A 22,484-nucleotide genomic window follows, 5' to 3' on the forward strand; every position below is an offset into this window, starting at 1 on the left:
ACACCTAATATTCATATGGCAGAACGAATGAAACCAGTTATCTTAAAGCCACATTCACTGTTCTGATAGCATTCTTGAATTTATCAGTCACCAAAAGCAGACACTATCATCTATGGTATCTATTAAATTATGTATCTCATGCCACTTGGAACTCCAGAAACACAAATTAAAAACAAATAGACAAGGCATAAGCTTCTAAGTAACAGGAGAATTAGTCATTAAACAATCAGGCTAACACAGTCTAAAAGTGTTTTTATTTAGACAAGCACAAAGATGACAAAAATAAGTTTCTTCTGCGTCTCATTATCTCAGGCCCTAAATACAATTCTCCCAGAATAAATCTAAGGGAGGCAAAATCCTAACCCACACTTGTCACCTATCCTGGGGTCCATAGCTCCTAATAAGCATGATTTTTAATTCATAATTTTTGTCAAAGTCATATGAAATCCTATGAGCACATACATCCTCTTGGAATGGAAAGATGCCAACATTAAAAACCCTGGTACTAGGGTAAACTGAAGTTCAGGTGGATATGAGGCAGGACACCTGGATAGAAAATGGGTAGAGTCAGTTTCCCCAGCGGCAGCAGTTTCTAAAGAAGTAAGAGTGTATTTCTTTAGTGCTCTTTATCCAAAGGGACAAAGACAGGACACTGAGAATGAGAAGTAAACCTCTCCTGTGCTATAGCTCATGTATGCTATTCCTCAATTAACACAAACGGTCAGCTCTGAAAAAATGAGCCAGGACACATTGTAAACCATCAATTCACCAAACACTGTAAGGGCAAAGCATACAGCTTTGTTTGCTTTTGGATTTTTTTGGAGATGGAGTTTTGCTCTTGTTGCCCAGACTGAAGGGCAATGGTGCAATCTCAGCTCACTGCAATCTCTGCCTCCCAGGTTCAAGCGATTCTCTTGCCTCTGCCTCCCAAGCAACTGTTATCACAGGCATGTGCCACCACATCCTGCTAATTTTGTATGTTTAGTACAGACGAGGTTTCAAGATGTTGGTCAGACTGGTCTTGAACTCCTGACCTCAGGTGATCTGCCCACCGCAGGTGATCTACACACCTTGGCCTCCCAAAGTGCTGGGATTACAGGCAGGAACTACTGCATCCAGCCCATACAGCTTTTTTATTTAGGAAAACCTGTCAAGTGGTTCCATGCAGAAACAGGAGCTTCCCATTGATCATCTCTTATCTACATATTCAGGAAGCCACATCCGTAACAACTGGCACTGAGCATTGTGTATACACCTACTCAATTATAATAAACCTACTGGAGACACACAAAATTCAGGATATGGATGTAAGATACCAGGCAAGCACTCCTAATTGTATTCAGTTTCAGAAATTAAAGGCAATGTTTATACCTGCATTTCAAACTGCTAGCTCCAATCCTTACTGGCTTTATGTTATGAATCAGCAACCCCAAATATGACAAAATTACAGCAAACTGAAAATAATAAATACGCCTACTCTTGTATCTGCCAAGAAGACCAGCACACTATAAAGACAATGCCAATGAGTAATAAAACTTCTCAACATCAGTTAGGCTGGTCATGCACTCATTGAGAAGAACTCATAATGGGGTTCACGCTGATTGAACTGAAAAACCTGTGTCCAGTATTTTGATCACAGAACCACACCGTGCTCAGCAGCTGAAAATCAGGTACCAAACTACTCAACAATTTAATCAATTTCAAATTTCACAGAATCTCTCACATTCTCCCCTTAATTGTCAGACTCTTTCAGTCATGACAAGTTCATCAATGGCTAAACACATCCCTACACCATTACAGTCTTATAATTTTAAGGGAGGAATTGCCTTCGCATGTATTTAGAACTAAATGGATTTTGCACATTAACATGGCACCAATTAATGACAAAATTTCTCAAATTTCCATTAAACCAAGTTCAGGTAAAAAGTATAGATTTTCTTATGAGGATCACAGCAAGGTCAGTCACTTATGGGAAAAAACCCTTAGCAATGGTTATATTGGCTACATAAGTAAACTTAATTATCTTAGAGATGAATCTTAATAGTTCAATGATTTAAAATGTGTCTATCAGGCTGGGCACGGTGGCTCACACCTTTAATCCCAGTACTTTGGGAGGCCGAGGCGGGTGGATCATGAGGTCAAGAGATCGAAACCATCCTGGTCAACATGGTGAAACCCCGTCTCTACGAAAAATACAAAAAATTCGCTGGGCATGATGGCACGTGCCTGTAATCCCAGCTACTCGGGAGGCTGAGGCAGGAGAATTGCCTGAACCCAGGAGGCGGAGGTTGCGGTGAGCCGAGGTCGCGCCATTGCGCTCCAGCCTGGGTAACAACGACGAAACTCCGTCTCAAAAAAATAAAATAAAATAAAATTTATGTATCAATAAAGGCTGCCCCTTACATCTAAACAAATGGAATGGTGCAGCTCTTGCCAGTGAGACTTACTGAAACCCCCACTGAAAAAAGGGTGCAGGAAAATTAGTAATTACATACTACCTACAAGATGCTTAAAGGCTCAACATTCGTTATTCATTGTAAAGCAAATAAACAGAGGTGGGGAACAGCCCACAAAGGGTTAACTGTCTTAAGCTCCAAACAAAATTCCCCAGAGGGGAAAAAAGAAACCCAAATCCACTCCCAGAATCTACAGGGCCAACAGTATCATTGTTTCAAGTACCATTGTTGGCACTGATGAGGTCTTTCAGATGCCTTCTGTTTACTCAGTCAACAAACATGAATACCATTATGGGCGCTTTCTTAATGAGTAACTGATTACTTGATGGAACCTTCAAAGGAGAAATACCTCCTTCTACTGAAATTACATTGACATAATGTTGAAAAATTTTGTGATTAACTTGCACAGTCTCTATATTAGAAATAATCTTATGGCCTAAACAGGAGTAAACATATGTGTTCCCATTATATTGCTTTCAGGTTTCTATGACGTCATGATGTTTCAGTCATCATGTCATGAATTTTGAAAGTGTGACAACTAGGATGAGAATGTGAGAGAATCCGTAATACACCTTGTCTGTGAAATGAGCAACTTGATACCTGATCTTCAGCTGCTGAGTGCAATGTGGTTCTGTTATTACCAAAATACTGAAAGTATGTACTATAAATAAATGCCAGATGCTACTGATAAAAGAATGAAGAGATTAAATATTCTTAACTGTCACTGTCTTTCATTATTAGAAGTTCATCATTGGCCCCCAAACATTCTAACACCATTAAAATTTATTTAACCATAAACGTACACCCAAATACTACACATTGGGTATGTCACCAATGAATTACGAGATTTCTCAACTTTCACAAATCAAGTTCAGGTAAAATTAAAGATTTTCTCCTGAGATTGGATCAAGCTAGCAGGTCAGTCACTCGCTAAAAACAGATACCACTAATGGTAATTATGTTGCCTGAATAAATCCAGTCTCTTTGATGTGACATGTCTGTCACTATTCCAAGGGGCTCTTTGAAGTTTTAATTTGTCAAAGGCAGCAAGTTTCTTCCAAGCACCTCTCTGCTCGCAGGACACGCTCAGATCCAAAATCACCATGGTTTTAGTTCCAAATATGCCAAGATTACTATAACATACGTACTTATGACTCAAGTAAGGCTGAAATGGTTGAAACTTGATCACAAAGAAGTGCAGAGATATGCAAACAAGTTTCCACAAAGGTTTTTTACTGTAGCGCATTGTAAAATTCTGTGTGTCTATTCTTCTGCCACTTTCAAAAGTTTGATTATTCTAGCTTATGTAATAAGTTTAGAAATTGGGAAATATAAGTCCTCCAATGCTGCTGTTCTTCAAGAATATATCTTGACATTGTTTTATAAATTGAAGGTCACTTGTAAATTTTAGGATTAACCTTTCCACTGCTGCAGAAACACCATTAGGACTTTGATGGGAATTGTATTGAATCAATCTTTCTACTCTGTAAGGATTGTTGACTGAAAGTCTGTTTTGTCTGACATTAGTACAGCTACCTGAGCTCTCTTTTTGGTTACCATTTGCATACAACTTTTCTTTCTTTCACTTGGATCCTATTTGAGTCTTTGGATCTAAAGTTTATCTCCTGTAGACAGCATGCAATTGGATAATTTTAAAACTCATTCTGCCAATATCCGACTTTTGATTAAAGTTAAACTCAATTCGAATTTAATCCACTGACATTTAAATGTGATATGAACTTCTATCATTTTGCTATTTTTTTCTCTATCTGTACTACCTTCCTTTAATTCTACTATATCTACATATTCTTTTTTATTTGATTTTTATACTGTTGCATTTTGATTCCTTTCTCATTTCCTTTTCTGTATTTTGTTAGTTGTTATCTTGGGAATTTTAATTAAAATCCTACATTTTTACAATCCAGTTTGAATTGATACTAACTTGGCTTTAATAGTAAACAAAACTATTCCTATACTCCTCTGCCTCCCCACTTATGTTATTGCCACAAATTGTATTTTTATACATTGTATACCCATTAACACACCTTTATAATAGCTATGTTTGTCTTTTAAATCATATAAGAGAAAAAAAGAGTAAAAACAAACCCAAAATACAGTAATACTTTTATATTTCCTACATAATTACTTTTACTGGTGTCCTTTATTTATTCATATGGCTTTAAGCTAATGCCAACTGTCTGTGTGATTTCAGTGTGACGCACTCTCTTCACACTTCGGGATTAATATAGCTCTATTAGCAACTCCACCCCCACGACCCACACACACACCTTTTAAGAATATTCGCGGTGGCTCAGGCCTGTAATCCCAGCACTTTGGGAGGCCGAGGTGGGCGGATCATAAGGTAAAGAGATCAAGACCATCCTGGTCAACATGGTGAAACCCTGTCTCTGCTGAAAATAGAAAAGTTAGCTGGTTATGGTGGCGTGTGCCTGTAACCCCAGCTACTCGGGAGGCTGAGGCAGGAGAATTGCCTGAACCCAGAAGGCGGAGGTTGCGGTGAGCCGAGATCGCGCCATTGTACTCCAGCCTGGGTAACAAGAGCGAAACTCCAACTCAAAAAAAAAAAAGAATTCTTGATTTACAGGTTTTTGCTTTTGGTACTTTTAATATGTCATCCCACTTCCTTTTGGCTTTTTTTTATGCTGATGAGCAACTGGCTGTTAATCTTTTTGAAGATCCCTGGCATGTGACAGTTCAATTCTATCTGTGGCTTTCAAGATTTTATCTTTGAACACCGTCATTATGTTTCTTGCTGTAGATCTCCGAGTTTATTCTACTTGGAGTTTGCTGATCCGTGTTAGACGTGTAGATCTTAACTACACATGTATTTGTCTAGTCTATTCAGTCTAATGTCTTTGTTCCCTCTGGGACAGTTTCTGTTAATATCTTTCTGTTCGTTTTTGAGACGTGGTTTTGCTCTGTTACCCAGGCTAGACTGCAGCGGCACAATCTCGTGGCTCGCTGCAGCCCAACCTTCTGAACTCAGTCTCCTGCCTTAGCCTCATGAGCAGCTGGAACTACACGTGTATACCACCACACCTGGATCATTCATTTTTATTGTTAGAGATGGGGTCTTACTGTGTTGCCCAGGCTGTACTTGAACTCCTGAGCTTGCGCGATCCTCTCACCTCAGCTTCCCCAAGAGTTGGGATTATAGGCTGGAGTCACTACACTCAGCTAGGACATTTTGTTTGGAGGTTCTACCAGGGAACACAGCAACCATTATACCCTTGACCAAAGAATGGTTCTCTTCTACCCGGGAATGCCTTCTTTGACTGTGCATACAAGAGTATGCTCAGGAGTAAGACAGGCGCAACTGTGAGGATGGAAGGGGGCCCACCTGCCTAGAGAGATCGGCCAAATCAATCCTGGCAATCAGTGGGGTGACAGAGGTCACAGCCAGACCTTCAGCTAGGACATTTTGAATATGATAATGCGGTAACTCTGGAAATCAGGTTCTTTTCTATCTAGGGTTTGACGTCGCGTTTGATGGGCTACGGTCAGGTCACCTATTTGTTTAGTGCACTTTCCAAATTAATTTTTTTGAAAATACTATTTCTTGTCATGTATGGTCATGGAAGTCTTTTTCCACTTTCTTAGAAGCTAGCAAGTGACCTGATAGACTTCTCTCAATGTCTAGAATGAATAATAAAGTTAAAAATTCTCCAGGTCCCAGGCAGCAATGGTTTATTCATTTGCCTTTCAATATTTTAGGGGAAAAGTCCTCTGCCCTGAAAGAATCTTGACCTAGGCGAAACAAAGCAAAGGCCCCTATGTGAGTCCTTTGGGGAAACTTCCGTCAGGTCAAAAGACAAAAACATCATTCCTTGGGGACAAGGTCTTCTCTGCTCCCTGTGTGGAGCAGGCAGGACTAAAGTAAATTAAAATGTTATGAAGATCTACTATAATTAAGTCTCTTTCTCCCGATTAAACATTCTCTTAATTTTTACAAACCTGATTTTTCTACCAGAGTTCCAGTAAGGTTGATTCAGACACATTTTGCCACATATTTTAGTGGGAAGAAATGGAAACCTAGAATTCCCTATATACCATCAATACTTTGTTTGCACCCCCCTTCTGTTTTAAATTTGAAATAAAATAAAAAGTGGTAACATAAAATAACAGAACTGAAGTAACTGAAGTTCTGGGTCTACTCTTTTATTGAGGTAAAATTCACATAAGATTAACCAGCTTGATGTGTACACTTTAAAGTTTTTAGTACAGCCATGATGTTATGCCACCATGTCCATCTAGTTCCAAGACATTTTAATCATCCCAGAATGAAACAGTAAACTCATCAACCAGTCAATCTCCCATTCTATCCTACCTTCTAGCTCTTCACAACCACTAGTCTGCCTTCTGTCTCTATGGATTCATCTATTCTGGATATTTTATATAAATGGAATTATACAGTATGTATCTCTTTTGCTGTCCTATTTCACTTGGCATACTGTTTCTGAGGTTAATCTATGCTGAAACATATGTCATAACTTCATTCCTTAGGGCTGAGTAATATTCCATTATATGGCTATACCACATTGTGTGTATCAGCTGATGGGATTGAGTTGTTTGTACCTATTAGCTGTTTTGAATAGTGCTGCTATGAACATTCATGTACTTGTATTCATTTGAACATTTGTATTCAATTCTTTTGAGTGTGTACCCAGGAGTAGAACTGTCAGGTTATATGGTAATTTTACGTTTAACCTTTTGAGGACCTGCCAAAATGTTTTCTACTAAATCAGGAAGAAAAAATTGACAAGTGATCTTCTAGAAGCTAATAGAAAGAGGTGAGAGAAACTATTATCTCAAAATGTATTTCTTTATCTTAAGCTCAAACTAGAATACTCCAGAAAAGATAAGGGCTAGTCAGTCTAGTTTTTGTGTCATCTCATACCCTCAAGTCAGAATAAGGTCGTATTGTTGAAACAGCCATGAAACTCCACATTCATACATTCACTTTGTCTGAAAACACCTACCAAAATGGCATCCTTAAGTCCTGGTTGAAAGTTCACAGGAGACCACAGATATCTGGGTGTGTCAGCTGCGCTGCTGTGAACTTCTGTGAAGATCTACTATGATTAAGTCATCTTTCTCCTGATTAAAGAGCACTTTAATTAATCTTTTAATTAAAGCCAAAGAGCACTTTCCCTCAATCATCCTTACCGAAGGGGAGAAGAGTAAGACAGTAGATCAAGATGAGAAATATTAATTCCTGTATGTATGGCTTAGCATGCTATTTCCTAATGAAGAGACATGATTAGTACTGGAAAAAATGATCCACTAGATAGTCTTTATTCTGTTTGATGAAAGAATGGCCTATAGCCTAACTACACAGGTCTCTTGAATTTGGAGAAAATCTCAGGTAGTTTAATGCAGAAATAAGACTTTCAATTGATCACCCTTGTTTACATATTGAAGGAAGCCTTATCAATTGGCATCACCACGTTGCTTGCACTCCATCATATGATCATCATACTGGAGCCAGGCAAAACTCAGATTTTAGAAAACAGATCATACTACTCATAATTGTATTTAATTTAGTGAATGATGGAATGTGTATGTATCAGAATTCTAACATGTAGCCATAATGCCATAGTCTTTATGTTGTGAGTCATCAATAAACCACAAACACTGAAAAAACATAGGAACTTGACATATACAAATTAGAAGTTAATATGTTAACTTCTATAGTTAGACCAAATAAATATCACATCTTAGAGATACCAATAATCACAAAACTTGTCAACATTGTATCAATGCAGTTTTAGTGAAAAATAGTTTCCCTCTTGTATATCCCATCAAGTATGCTGGTCATTCATTGTAAAGAAGAATGCATGACGGTAATCATGTTGCCTGAAGGAATGGCCCTGACTGTCATTCACGTAAGTGTGTATAAAGGTCTAATTTACCATTGGCATCATAACAAAATCGAAGCCAAACGCTTGGGAAGGGAAACTTAGGCACCAGATTGCTCATGAATTTATCCAATTTCAAATTTCATGACAAACACATACTATTGAAACTCATATTTCTACCCCAATTGCAAAGATCCTTCTGTTCTGGAAAATCTCACCCGACTAGAAACCCAAGCAGCACTCAGGGGATCAGAGGAACAGACTTTATTACGCTGGCAGGCCCAGAAGGGTTGGCACCCTAGGCCAGGTGCGGTGGCTCATGCCTGTAATCCCTGCACTTTGGGAAGCCGAGGTGGGCAGATCATGAGGTCAAGAGATCAAGACCATCCTGGCCAACATAGTGAAACCCGGTCTCTACTAAAATCTAAAAAAATTAGCTGGGCGTGGTGGCGCATGTCTGTAGTCCCAGCTGCTTGGGAGGCTGAGGCAGGAGAATTGCTTGAACCCGGAAGGTGGAGGTTGCAGTGAGCGCAGATCGCGCCACTGCACTCCAGCCTGGCGCCTGGTGACAGAACGAGACTCTGTCTCGGGGGGAAAAAAAAAAAAAAAAAAGAAGGGTTGGCACCCAAAAGTCTGGAACCTGGCTTAAAACAGTACAGTTTTTATAGGTAAAGGGGCAGGGGAAGTAACTCAGGACTTAAACAACACAGCAGGTTTTAGACAACGCGGCAGTTTCTCTTAAGGTTTTCCAGTCAGTAAGCAGTAAGCTGATGTACAGAACCAGAGAGAGGCAGTCACTAACAAAAACAGGGACAGTCTCCAAATAAAGATGGTTACAGACAACTTGCTGACAAAATTCTGGGCAAATTTCTACTTCAGTCATAAAGAATCTTCAATGATCACAACATATCCTAGCACTGTTAAAATATTATACTAATATTACAGAAAATTTTACCTGTATATTTAAACCACAATGACTACAGTGCATTGAGTAAAATTTCAATGTATCATACTTCTCAACCCTGAAAACAATCAATTGTAAGCAAAAAGGATTTTCTCATGAGAATAGCATCACATGTGTCAATCACTGAGAAGAAAACCCTATCATGATATTCATGTTTTCAGAATGAATAAATGTAATTATTATTTGGAAATTTTCAGTCAGCAATGGCAGCCTCTCACCTCCACTCAATCGAATAGTGCCAGTAGGACTTAATAAATCACCCAATGAGAGAAAAAGAGCTAAGTCTCTAAGAACATTAGGAATTACAGGAAGCGTAAATTAGGAATTACAGTAAACTTAGAGAATCGGAATTCAGGCCCAGCGCGGTGGCTCACACCTGTAATCCCAGCACTTTGGGAGGCTGAGGCAGGCAGATCACGAGGTCGGGAGTTCGAGACCAGCCTGGCCAATTTGGTGAAACCCCATCTCTACTAAAAATACAAAACTTAGCTGGGCATGGTGGTGCATGCCTGTAGTCTCAGTTACTCAGGAGGCTGAGGCAGGAGAATCGCTTGAATCTGGGAGGAGGTGGTTGCAGTGAGCCCAGATAGTGCCACTGCACTCCAGCCTGGGTGACAGAGTAAGACTGTCTCAAAAAAAAAAAAAAAAAAAAAAAAAAAATCAGAATTTGCAGTTTTCTTAGAAGCACACAGTTAGAAGTATGCAAAACAAGTTTCACAGAAAGATTACATTGCCAGAATCCCAAAATAAAATCCCCATGGAGGGAAACTAAGAAATCCAAACTTGTCTTACAATTGTTACCTAGGCTGGGCCTCAGCATAATCAAACCAAACTTAATTTTTGTGTCATCATTTCTCTTCAAGAGAACATGTCATCACTGGCCCAGCCCATGGCACTCATATGATACACATACTTACCTGAGATGGTTTCCTTAAACACTGGTGGTAAAGTGGACTGGATGCCACATCCTCAGGGCCAGACCATTGTGCTATCAGTTTCTCCCTGAACAACAGGGTCAAGGGTTTTCTTCCTCCAGTCTTTTCTGTAAAAGACAAGAGTAGGTTACAGCCAAAGGGTGGGATTCCATCTCTTACATGTGCATGACTTCCAACTGCTATTCCTAATTTCTATAAGACTGAGATGTGTGATACTCCAAATATGTCCTGTCACTTAAGCCACGGTAGACCACTGATTACCTGTGTACAGCAAGGGCCACACATAGAGGTATCATGACTTTTGACGACCTGGTAAGAGGTAATTTCCCTACGGAAAAAAAAAGTTTATCCTCTCAGTTAACAACTGGCATCATACACACTCCACTCAACAGAATATATGAATTTCTTTATACTGAATCCAAGGACACCTGAGTGTTAAAACGCACGCTTTGAATGAAGAAACCCTCTAAACAGGCTTTGTGTGATTTATTCGCCTGGGTACACGGGGACTAAGGCCAAAAAGGGCGTCAGCAAAGGGTGGCAGGATAGGAGTTGGTTTTATAGGTTGGGGCAAATCTTTTGGGGAGGGGGCAGGGGCGTTACAGAGTAAGATCAGTTATAGTGGTGGGGGTAAGTTTAGTTACAATGGCGGGTGGGGCGAGGCAAAAGAGTAGGTAAGATGGTAGGAGTATTCATAGTATCATAATAACAGTTAAGATGGCAGGGTGGGGTTAGAAGCTTTATGTCCGGGGGAAGCTTCACTGGGAGATCAGGGATAACGACAAACGCAGGCTGGGGGTTGGGGGCAATCAGCCAGGACTTCAGACTTTCTGGGTCCAGGCTTGCGCATGGAGGCCTGACACTGAGTAAGACTCGGGATAAGTAAAGAGATTTCTACTACCTGTATTATATTCCATTTCAATCAAGGGTAACATACAGCTGAATCTCAAGCCATTCCCTAAAACTGCCAGTCTTCCAGTTGTGAGGAGTGCCTCAATGATCCACAAATATCGTAACACCACACACAGCAACCCAAAAAAATAAAACAACAGAAATGTACTATTTGTACAATCACTAAAGAGTTGACTGCAATGAATTACTAAATGTCTCCATCTTTAAGTCAAAGTATGTTCAGTAAAAAAAGTTTAAATGAGGACCCCATTAGATCCCTCACTGATGGGAAAGAATAGATCACTGCTCACCTATTTTGTATAAACAGGTAAATGTAATCATTTTCAAAGCCACTGTTTAATATTCTAATGGTCCACTTGGAATTTAATTACCGAAGACAGAACTAACATATATAACCCATGTAATGACACACCTGGTTGAACATTCTGAAGCACACCATGAGGAAAAAGTAAACCAAGATATTCACTCTAATAATATATGAGTATTAAGAATAAAGACATGAAGATCAAGACAAAAGTATTTTAAAAGTTCCTTTGCATGCAGATAGAGGTGAATGAAGCAAGATTCCCTGAAGCGTTTCTTCCTACCAAGCTCAGAATACCCCATACCCCCAAATCTAATGACTTCTCACACCTTCTTGCAAGGATCGCTGCTGCTTTAGAGCCTCGGCTTAATCCTATTGAGCATGACTTTTACATTATTACATCTCCTGAAGATACTCTTTATACATGTATTTACGCTGTCTCGATGTTTATCCAGAATAGCATCCTTCAACACGGGGTGGAAGGGACAGAGGATCAGTTAAAGCTGAGTCATGCAAGTACCTCCTTTTGGCCTTAAGCAGAAAGCTACAGATTAAAGGTTAAAGGTCTCCACAGGTGGCTGCTCTGTTTCCCTTCTCTTATGTAAAGTGCTGGTTCACTAGGCAGGGATGGACACATTCCTGACTATTCCCCTACCTGCTCATCTGTCTTGCGGCATATGGATTCTCAAACCCTCCCCTTTTCCCCGCCAGCCCACTTTTCTCCTCTAAACACTGAAGCCCTCAAAATCATCTTTGGAAAAAGACATGGACTCCAGCCTGTTACCGTGATTTGGGGTTTATTTCTTCTGAGCATGCCCTTAACCTCAGCAAAATGAACTTCTAAACTGACAGATCTGTCTCAGATACATTTTAGTTTACATATGACAGGAAGTGAAATTTGGGTGTCAATTTGGTGATCAGATTACTCAATTCTGAAGTTTCATAAGTGAAGTGCACACTGATTCTCACATTCTCCTCTCCATTACCATGGTCTTACAGTTACAGAACGTTCATCAGTAACTCAAAACAGTGAAACACTGTTAGAGTCCACAATAATATAGTCATGTATCTAGAGCCAAATGTATATTAAATATAGAATTAGGCAACGGTTAATTTAAAAAATCGTCAATATTGAATCGTATAAAGTTCAGATAATCATAAAGATATTGTAAAGGAAAACTCACTGAAATTCAGATTACCTGCAGGTATAAAGCTAATTCCCTTAGGTGTGAGTCTCATATCAATGAATTTCTGTGGTTATGTCAAAATAAATCTCCTCTGTCATGCTTGTCTCTTTCTCATCTTTAGATTCCATATAATCTTTTTCAATAACGTAGGAGATGGGCGCTGCACTGAACTGTAAGTCCCCAATTTTAAAAAAAACCAACTGGCCAAAATTATCCACGATCATATAATGCAGAGGAAAGAGGCATCTGAAAGACTACAATGAGACTGCCTATTCCACGTAAAACACTACCAAATTAGGAAGGAAACAGAAGATGAAAATGCCACCACCAATAACACATTTGCTGCTGCCTTTGTGAAAGTCAAACACACAAAGGGAAAAACATATACAAACAACACACAAAAAGCACTGAAGAAAATGAAATACAAAGAGCTGCCACACACCCATCACATAACCTCTCAAGACAAAATGAGGTTCTCATCATCGACCCAAATGAGGGCACCTGTTGCTGCACGAGTAACCAGTGGAACCTGGATAAGCTCACCATAGCTCAATGCAGAACACCAGGCTGCCAAGAAACACCCACGCTCCAGAACGCCAAGGGCTGTGTACCCAGCTAACAGACACTGGCCCAGGACCAGTGGGTGGAATGCAAGTCTTCTTCTGGGCTCACCATCTGGAGGACAGTAAGAGGACAGCTGTCCTAACAGGGCCTGATGCCTCCATGAGAGGATGCGGGAAGGGGGTGCTGGCTCACCCAAGCTCATCCTCCAAGGACTCACATAATGGGAATGGGATTCATATGGAACACTGACCATCTCATGGACACAGGGCACCCTTGGCCCTCCCTGCCACCAAACCCTGGAAAGACAGCGTAAGGAGGTCACTGGGATTAGGCAAGACACCTCAGGTGCACCCAACTGCAGGCCATCAGACCACATCCACTGCTTCCAACAGCTCTCCCGAATGACCCCAGGGCTGCACCAAGATCACAGGGCAGGGGCTAGGGCAACCAACCAGCTCATGGCCAACCAGGGAGGCTGGCCCTGATGCCAGAAGTCACTGCCAAGGAAGGGGTGACCCCTTGGCCCAAAAACCACAAGACCCAGGGTCAGCATGCAGCACCTCCAGGCACCAGCCAGAGCTGACTTGACCAAACACACTAAAAGAGCACCACCCTCTACCAGGCTCAAGGAGTCACCACTAAGATGGCCCATTGCTCAACAGGAACAGTCCCATTCAGGGCCGTGGGTGGGACACATTCCTTGAATCTCTGAGGCATGACTGTGTGGCCCAATCACCCACCACTCTCCAGGGAGGAGAACTCCAGTGTGACCCCCAGGGTGCCCCAGAGCCCCTGTAGCCCCCCACATGTGGCTTGGGCAGTATTCAAGACCTGAAAAAACCACTAAGTTTCAGCTGGGAGCTACCCTATGTTGGGTTGAAGGAACCCTTTCCTGCCCGGACCACCATCAGCCCTGCAGGGCTTCACGAAAGGCATTCTCCAGGGTGAGATTCCCAAAAATGCGAGCCTTCTGGAGAAACGTTCCCTCCAGGGTGGGAAATAAGTTGGCACTCTGAGAAAACCCTAGTGGCCAGAGGCTGACCCTCCACGACCCCACACCTCCTCACTCATGACCCATGACCCCAACAGGATACACTCACCTATGCCACTTAATGCCACGGGTTCCACCTGGGCAGAAGAGCTCACTGAAAAACAGGTGAGAACCTGTGTTCAGAAAGGAGCCGCCAACATGCCCCACCCTTGGGGAGCCAAAGCCCACACAGGGAGCCTGGGCTGCCTCATGGAGGTGCGCAGAAACAGGGTTGGGACCCCTACAGATGCCATTCAGGGCCTCAAGTTCTCCAGCCCAAAATACAGTGGCCCTGCCGGGGACCTCAAGATCCCAGCGTCATCTTCTACCAAGTACTGGCTCGGTCGGGAGACCCCCCCACCCAGGCGGTGCTGGAGGTATGAGAGACAGACCCCCAAACAGCACAACAGAGCGGCTCTGTCCTGGAGATCAAAGGCCCGAGAGCCTGCAGGGCTAACAACTCTCCAGACTGAAGGCCCCGCGCAGGCGTTCATCCTCGTATTTATTTGCTCTTGACAGGTGACTCTCATTAATACACAGGTGTTCTATATAACTTAAAAACACACCAAGTAGGCAGCTGTTACCCACCTATCACTCATTACAAACTAAAAGTATCCGCCACAAGGGAGCCGTGGGGGCAGGGTAAGCTTAATGTTCCTCAACAGTCTTCCAAATTCTCCCCTACGCTGGGCCTCAGCGTAATCCTATTGAGCATGATTTTTAAGTCATCACCTTTCTTCACGACAATATAAGGTTCTCATCACTGACCCAACCCAGTGCAGCCCCCACCCCATGCATGCATCCAGTGGGACCCAGATGTGCTCACCATGGTTTGGTGCAGGACACCAGGGTGCCAGGAAGGACCTGAGCTTCAGCACAGCAGAGGCTGGGCACCTGGCTGACGGACACTGGCCCAGGAACAGCAGCCAATGCAAGTCTTCCTCTGGTCTCACCATCTGGGGCACAGGTGGAGGACATGTGTCCAAAATGACCTCCATGTGGGGAAGGAGGTAGGGGGTGCCAGCTCATGCATGCTCGTCCCCCATGAACACATGTGAGGAGATCCATGTGATACTGAATCGTGACCAACATGGGGCACCATTGGCCCTCCCTGCCACCAAACCCTGGAAGGACAGGGCAGGTAGGTCACTGGGCTCGGGAAAAATGCCCAGGCTGTGCCATATGGCAGGCTCTAAGAGGGCTTCCACTACCCAAGAGGGTTCCCCTGCATGACCGAAGGGACTCCCTGGGACCGCTGGGCATAGGCCAGGGCCACCAGCCACCTCATGGCCAACCAAGAAGGCTGGCCCAGAGGCCACGTGCTGCTGCAGACCTGGCAGTTGCATGGCCTGCCCCTGAGTATGAGGTGTGTGTGCAGGTGCACTCTGCAAGCATGCACCAGAAGTCACAGCCTGGGGCTGCAGGGTCACGTGCTTTATCTGGTTGGTCACCATCCCTACTCCACATGCCTCTCACACACAGAGCCAGCCACACTTGGCCATTGGGAGACACATGGTGCCCTCTCCTTTGCTTAGGACCAAGACTCTTCTATTCTGACGGTGGTGCCTTGGCTCCCAAGCAGCCTAGGCAACAAAATTCTGGGCAAGTCCCTTCACAGCAGGCATTCCCATCTCAGGATGCTACCCTTCACGACACTTTAACTCCGGAGATAGGATGACCCCCAGAGGGATGCAGGGTGCCCTTTGGCCCAAAGCCCACAAGTCCCAGGGCTGACCTGTAGCACCACCAGGTGCCAGCCACAGCTCCGCCTTGACCCAACCCAAGGAAACAATGCTGCCCTCCCACCAGGCTCCAGGAGACCCACCGGGATGGCCAATTGCTCAACAGGGACGGTCCCATTCAGGGCCATGGGTGAGGCGCGATCCTTGAATCTCCATGATGCAACCCTATGGGTCCATTCGCACACTACACTTGGGGACTGAGAGCTCCCCTGTGACTCCCATAGCACCCAGAGCCACCGTGGCCCCCCTCGTGTGTTTGGGCAGTCCTTAAGGCCTGATCCGAACACTGAGTCTCAACTGGAGTCTGCCCCACATGGGGATGAAGGAACCCTTTCCTGCCTGGACCACCGTCACCCATGCAAAGCTTCAGGGAAGGCATGCTCCTTGGGTCCAATTCCCAAAAAAGCAGCTGTCCTGGAGAACTCATCTCTCCCAGGTGGGAATTCAGGTCAGCTGCCCGAGAAAACCCTCGTGGCCTGAAGGCTGAACCTCGGCAACCCCAGACGGCCTAATAGGCTATGACCCCAGCTGCATCCACTCTCGCCAGTCAATGCTGCGAGGCCAACGTGGGCAGAAGAGCTCACTGAAAGACACAAGGGGAGAACAGGGACTCAGAAAGGAGCCACCGACCTGCCTCATCCCCGGGGGATCGGGGCCCCAACACCAAGCCCGTACAGGGAGGCTAGGGACCATCATAAAAAAGTGCAGAGACAAGGTTGGGCACCCTATGGATGCCCTGAGGGCCTCCAGGTCTCCAGCCCAAAACACAGTGGACCTGCCAGAAATGTCAGGATCCCAGCATCCTCTTCCAACATTCTCACCTGGGCTGGGTCTCAGCGTAATCCTATTGAGCATGATTTTAAAGTCATCACCTCTCTTCAGGACAATAGGAAAAGGTTCTCATCACTGACCCAACTTAGGAAACCTCCCTCCTCATGCATAGATCCAGCGGGACCTGGATATGTTCATCACAGCTCAGTGCAGGAGACCAGGGAAGCAGGAAGGGTCCGAGCTTCAGCACACTGGGAGCTGAGAAGCTGGCTGACCGACACAGGCCTGGGGCCTGTAGGCCCAACACAAGTCTTCCTCCAGGCTCACCATCAGGAGGGACAGGAGGAAGACATGTGTCCAACCAGGGCCTCATGTATCAAAACAGGGAAGGTGAGTAGGGGATATCCATGTGATGGGATCCATGAAGAACAGTGACCCATCATAGACACAAAGGCACCCTCGGCCCTCCCTGCCACCAAACCTTGGAAAGAGAGGCTCAAGACCCCGCCACCCTCGAGGTGGCCCTATCGCTCAGAAGCAGCCTAGGTCGCAAATTCCCAGGACAAGTCCCTCAACAGCAGGCCGTCCCACCTCAGGAGGCCACTCTTTCTGCCACTGGACCTCAAGGAAGGGGTGACCCTAGAGGGACGTGAGCTGTCCCCTTGGCCCAAAGACCATGAGCCCCAGGTCTGCAGCACCTCCAGGCACCAGACAGAGCTCAGGGTCACAGGGCTGAAGCAAGACACCTGAGCTCTACCCTACTGCAGGCCACAAGAGCACCTCCACTGCCAGGGCAGGCTCCCCTAAACAACCCCAGGCCCACACTGGGACCATGGGGCATGGACCAGGACAACCAACCTGCTCATGACTAAGGGGGCGGGTCCTGATGCCAAGAGCCACTGTAGGGCTGGCCACGGCAGAGTGGGTGGTAGGGCCATGGCCTACACACCCTGGGTGTGGTAGGGCCCCCCTGGTGTCTACTCCAAGAATGCACCGAAAATCAAGGCCTGGGGCCACAAGGGCCACATGCTGTCTCTGGTGGGTCCCCATTCACGCCCTGCACACCTCCCACACACAGAGCCAGGCCACACTTGGTCAATTGGGAACCACATGGTGTCCTCTGCTTTCCTTGAGCTCAAGACCCCACCACCCTGGAGGTGACCCCATGGCTCAGAAGCAGCCTAGGCGGCAAATTCCTAGGACAGGCCCCTCGACAGCAGGCCTTCCCACCTCAGGTGGCCACACTTCCCATCACTGGATCTCAAGGAAGAGATGACCCCAGCAGGATGTGAGCTGCCCCCTTTCCCAAAGTCCATGAGCCCCAGGACTGGCCTGCAGCACCTCCAGGCACCAGCCAGAGCTCAGCCTTCATCCAACAGCACTGAAACAATACCGCCCCTACCAAGCTCAAGGAGGCACCACCGAAATGGCCCATTCTCAACAGGGTCAGTCCCATTCAGGGCCACGGTGGGTAACATTCCTTGAATCTCCAAAGCCTGACCATGTGGGCTCTATCACCCACCCTTCTGGGGGAAGGAGAACCCCAGTGTTAGCCCCAGAGCGCCCCAGTAACCCTGCTGCCCCCCTCATGTGGCCTGGGCAGTCCTCGAGAGCTCACCTACCCATGGAGTTTCAGCTAGAAACTGCCCTATCCCGGGCTGAAGGAACCCTTTCCTGCCTGGACCGCCATCACCCCTGCAGGGCTTCAAGAAATGCATGCTCTATGGTCAGATTCCCCAGGAAGCGACCCTCCTGGAGGGACCATCCCTCCCCGTGGGTGTTCGGTCAGCTCCCTCAGAAAACCCTAGAGACCCGAAGGCTGACTCATGATGACCCCACGCTGCCTCACCCCTAACCCATGACCAAAACAGGGTGCACACATGCTGTTGCTTGAGTCCTGAACACCTATGCCGCTCAAAGCCAGGGGACCCGTCTGGGTAGAAGAGCCCACTGAAAGACACAGGGAAGAAGGAGGGCTCAGGAAAGGGCTGCCAACGTGTCCCAGGGAACCAGAGCACGGACAGCAAGCCCAAACAGTGGGGCTGGGGTGCCTCAAAGAAGTGCCCAGACACAGGGTTGGGCTTGTAGTACGGCCATGGTTGAGGCACGGTCCTTGAATCTCCATGACCCAACCCTACGGGTCCATTCACACACCACACTCGGGGACCGAGAACTCCTGTGACCCCCATGGCCACCAGAGCCCCTCTGGCCCCGCTCATGTGTTCCGGCAGTCCTTGAAGCCTGACCCAAGCACTGAGTCTCAGCTCGAGGCTGCCCTGAGTGGGGGTGAAGCAACCCTTTCCTGCTTGGACCACCATCACCCCTTCAGGGATTCAGGGAAGGCATCCTCTTTGGGTCTGATTCCCAAGAAAGTAGCCCTCCTGCAGAACTCATCTCTCCCAGGTGGAAATTCAGGCCGGCCGCCCTAGAAAACCCCAGAGAGCCTGGCTAATGGCCCATGACCACAGCAGGGTCCACTCACCTATGCCAGTCAATGCCAGAAGGTACACCTAGATGGAAAAGCTCACTGAAAGACACAAGGTGGGAGAACAGGGGCTCAGCAAGGAGCCACCAACCTGCTCCATCCCAGAGAACCAGAACACCAACACCAACCCTGCGAGGGAGCCTGGGGACCCTCGTGGAGAAGCGGAGACAAAGTTGGGACCCCTATAAAATGCCCGTCAAGGCTTCCGGGTCTCCATCTCAAAATATAGTGGCCTTGCTGGGTATCTTGGGATCCCAGTGTCCTCTTCAAAAATTCTCCCCTAGGCTGGGCCTCAGCGTAATCCTATTGAGCATGATTTTTAAGTCATCACCTCTCTTCAAGACAATATAAGGTACTCATCATCGACCCGATCCAGGGCACCCCCCTCCTAGCACATGCGTTCAGTGGGACCCAGATGTGCTCACCACAGCTCAGTGCAGGACACCAGGGTGCCAGGAAGGGCCCAAGCTTCAGCACACTGGGGGCTAAGCACCTGGCTGACAGACACTGGCCTGGCTCCACTGGGCCTCGCATAAGTCTTCCTCCAGGCTCAACATCTGCGGGGACAGAAGGAGAACATGTATCCAATCAGCGTCTCACGCCTACATGTGGGAAGGGGGTAAGGGTTACCCATGTGTTGGGATCCATGTGGAACACTGACGCGTCATGGATACGGGGCACCCTTGGCCCTCCCCATGACCAAACCCTGAAAAAACAGGGCAGGGAGGTCACTGGGCTTGGGCAAGACCCCAAGCTGCGCCGTACTGTGGACCTTAAGGGCACCTCCACTGCCCTCTGCCTTCCCCTTTGCAAGATCCCAGGTCTGTTCTGGGATCACTGAGCATGGGCCAGAGTCACCAACCAGCTCATGGCCAACCGAGTAGGCTGGCCCAGAAGCCATGTGCTGCTGGACATGGAAGCAGCAGAGGCTGACCCTGGGTGTGGCCCTTTGAAGCCACACCTGAAACAGAAGCCTGGAGTCCCAGGGCCACGTGCTGTGTCAGGTGAGTCCCCATCCATGCCCCGCACATGTCCAAAACAATGAGCTGGGCCACCCTCGGCCAACTTTGGGCCACATGAGCGTCCTTTCCTTTGCTTACGCCCAAGACTCTGCCCCCCTGAAGATGACCCCGTAGCACAGAAAATGCCTGGGCGGAAAATTCCAAGAACGGGACCATCGACAGCAGGCCTACCCACCTCAGAATCCACTCTTCCAGCCTCTCACCCAAGGGGAAGGGGTGACCTCCAGCAGGACGAGGGCGGCTGACATGGCCTAAAGCCCACAAGTCCCAGGGCCTGCCCGCAGCACCACCAGGCATCGGCCAGAGCTCAGCCTTGACCCACACCCAGGGAAACAGTACTGACCCCCACCAAGCTCAAAGAGGCGCTATAGGATGGTCCATTCCTCAAAAGGTCAGCCCCCCTTTTAGGGCCGTGGTTGGATTGCGATCCTTGAATGTCCACGGCCCGACTCCATGACCTTATTCAGGCACCCCCTCCAGGGGAAGAGAGCTCTTGCCTGATCCCCATGGTGCCCCGGAGGCCCTGTAACCCCCTCATGTGGCCTGGGCAGTTCTCGAGGCTGACATACACTCAGTCTCAGCTGGAAGTTGCCCTGTGTGGTGCCGATGGAACACTTTCCTGCCTAGACCACTGTTACCCTGCAGGTCTTCGGAAAGGCAAGGTCTTGGGTACGATTCCCAAGGAAGCTGCCCTCCTGGAGAAACTGTCCCTCCCCAGTGAAGACACAGGTCAGCTCCCTAACGAAACCCTCCTGTCGGGAAGACTAACTCTTGGGGAGAGCACGTGGACTGACTCATGGCTCAGGATGTCAGCAGGATGTACTCACCTCTGCGGGTCAAGGCCAAGGGGCCCTTCTGAGCTGAAGAGCTCACTGAAAGACACAAGGGGAGAACGGGAGCTCAGAGAGCAGCCCCCAATATGCCCACCCTCTGGGGAACTGGTGGGTCAAACCAAGTCCACACGGGGAGCCTGCTGTGCTTCATGGAGGAGCATAGCGACAGGGTTGGGTACACCTGAGAGGCCCTTGAGGACCTCAAGGTCTCCAGCCCAAATTGCAGTGGCCCTGCCAGGGACCTCATGATTCCCAGTGTCCATGTCCAAAATTCTCCCCTAGGCTGGGCCTCAGCGTAATCCTATTGAGCATGATTTTTAAGTCATCATTTCTCTTCAGGACAATATAAGGTTCTCATCATTGACCCAACCTAGAGCACCCCCATCCTCGCGGATGTATCTAGTGGGACCCGGATGTGCTCACCACAGCTCAGTGCAGGACACCAGGGTGCCAGAAAGGGCCTGAGCTTCAGCGCACCAGGGGCGAGGCACCTGGCTGATGGCCACTGGCCCAGGAACAGCAGGCCCAATGCAAGTCTTTCTTCAGTCTGGGGTACAGGTGGAGGACACGTGTCCAAGATGAGCTCCATGTGGAGAAGGAGGTAGGTGAGGCCAGCTCACGCATGCTTGCCCTCCATGGACCTAGAGGATGAGATCCAAGTGAAATACTGCATCATTATAGACATGGGGAACCCTTGGCTGTCCCTGCCACCAAACTCTGGAATGACAGGGCAGGTAGGTTGCTGGACTCAGACAAAATGCCAGGCTGCACCATACGGCAGGTCCTGAGAGCATCTCCACTGCCCAAGAGGCTCACCTGCATGACCCAAGGGACTCTTCCCTAAGACCACTGGGAATAGGCCAGGGCCACCAGCCACTCATGGCCAACCAAGAAGGCTGACCCAGAGACCACACGCTGCTGCAGACCTGGCAGCCACACAGCCTACCCTGGGTGTGGGGAGTGCGCATCTAGATCTAGCGACACTCTGCAAGCGTGCACCAGAAGTCACAGCGTGGGGCTGCAGGGCCACGTGCTTTCTCTGGTGGGTCACCATCCATACTCCGCATACCTCGCACACACACAGGCAGCCACAGGTGGCCAACTGGGAGCCACATGGCGCCTTCTCCTTTGCTTGGGCACAAACTCTACTACTCTGAAGCTGACACTATGGCTCCCAAGCACCCTGAGCTACAAAATGACACAGGTCCCTTCACAGCAAGCCTTCCCAACTCAGGAGGCCACCCTTCATGACATTCAACCTCGGAGATAGGATGACCCTCAGCAGGATGAGGGCTGCCCCTTGGGCCAAGGCCCGAGAGTCCCAGGGCTGACCTGTAGCACCACCAGGTCTGGCCAGAGCGCCACCTTGATCCAACCCCAGGGAAACAATGCTGCCCTCA

General features: G+C 47.1%; 1 protein-coding gene, 4 non-coding genes and 1 pseudogene across 5 annotated transcripts in view; all 6 read right to left on the reverse strand.

The window, feature by feature from the left end:
• The window catches only part of LOC103793567 (uncharacterized), a 156,488-nt gene that overhangs the window by 117,867 nt on the left and 16,137 nt on the right, over positions 1-22,484 (reverse strand). The window contains exons 5-11 of the mRNA XM_078329080.1: positions 21,079-21,123; positions 19,655-19,786; positions 15,058-15,187; positions 14,302-14,346; positions 13,394-13,497; positions 13,181-13,312; positions 10,217-10,341 (exon numbers count right to left, since the gene is read on the reverse strand). Coding sequence (XP_078185206.1) covers positions 10,217-10,341; positions 13,181-13,312; positions 13,394-13,497; positions 14,302-14,346; positions 15,058-15,187; positions 19,655-19,786; positions 21,079-21,123 — 713 coding nt within the window. The remainder of the gene's footprint in view (positions 1-10,216; positions 10,342-13,180; positions 13,313-13,393; positions 13,498-14,301; positions 14,347-15,057; positions 15,188-19,654; positions 19,787-21,078; positions 21,124-22,484) is intronic.
• Positions 10,108-10,183, reverse strand: LOC118155051 (small nucleolar RNA SNORD115; annotated as a pseudogene).
• On the reverse strand, positions 14,920-15,001 carry LOC118155023 (small nucleolar RNA SNORD115). The gene has a single exon (XR_004745261.1). It is a non-coding gene; the product is annotated as a small nucleolar RNA SNORD115 (small nucleolar RNA).
• On the reverse strand, positions 16,802-16,886 carry LOC118155043 (small nucleolar RNA SNORD115). The gene has a single exon (XR_004745280.1). It is a non-coding gene; the product is annotated as a small nucleolar RNA SNORD115 (small nucleolar RNA).
• Positions 19,517-19,598, reverse strand: LOC118155020 (small nucleolar RNA SNORD115). The gene has a single exon (XR_004745258.1). It is a non-coding gene; the product is annotated as a small nucleolar RNA SNORD115 (small nucleolar RNA).
• On the reverse strand, positions 21,370-21,451 carry LOC118155007 (small nucleolar RNA SNORD115). The gene has a single exon (XR_004745245.1). It is a non-coding gene; the product is annotated as a small nucleolar RNA SNORD115 (small nucleolar RNA).

Source organism: Callithrix jacchus, chromosome 6, assembly GCF_049354715.1.
Source record: "Callithrix jacchus isolate 240 chromosome 6, calJac240_pri, whole genome shotgun sequence".
In the NCBI taxonomy this organism is placed as follows: Eukaryota; Metazoa; Chordata; class Mammalia; order Primates; family Cebidae; genus Callithrix; species Callithrix jacchus.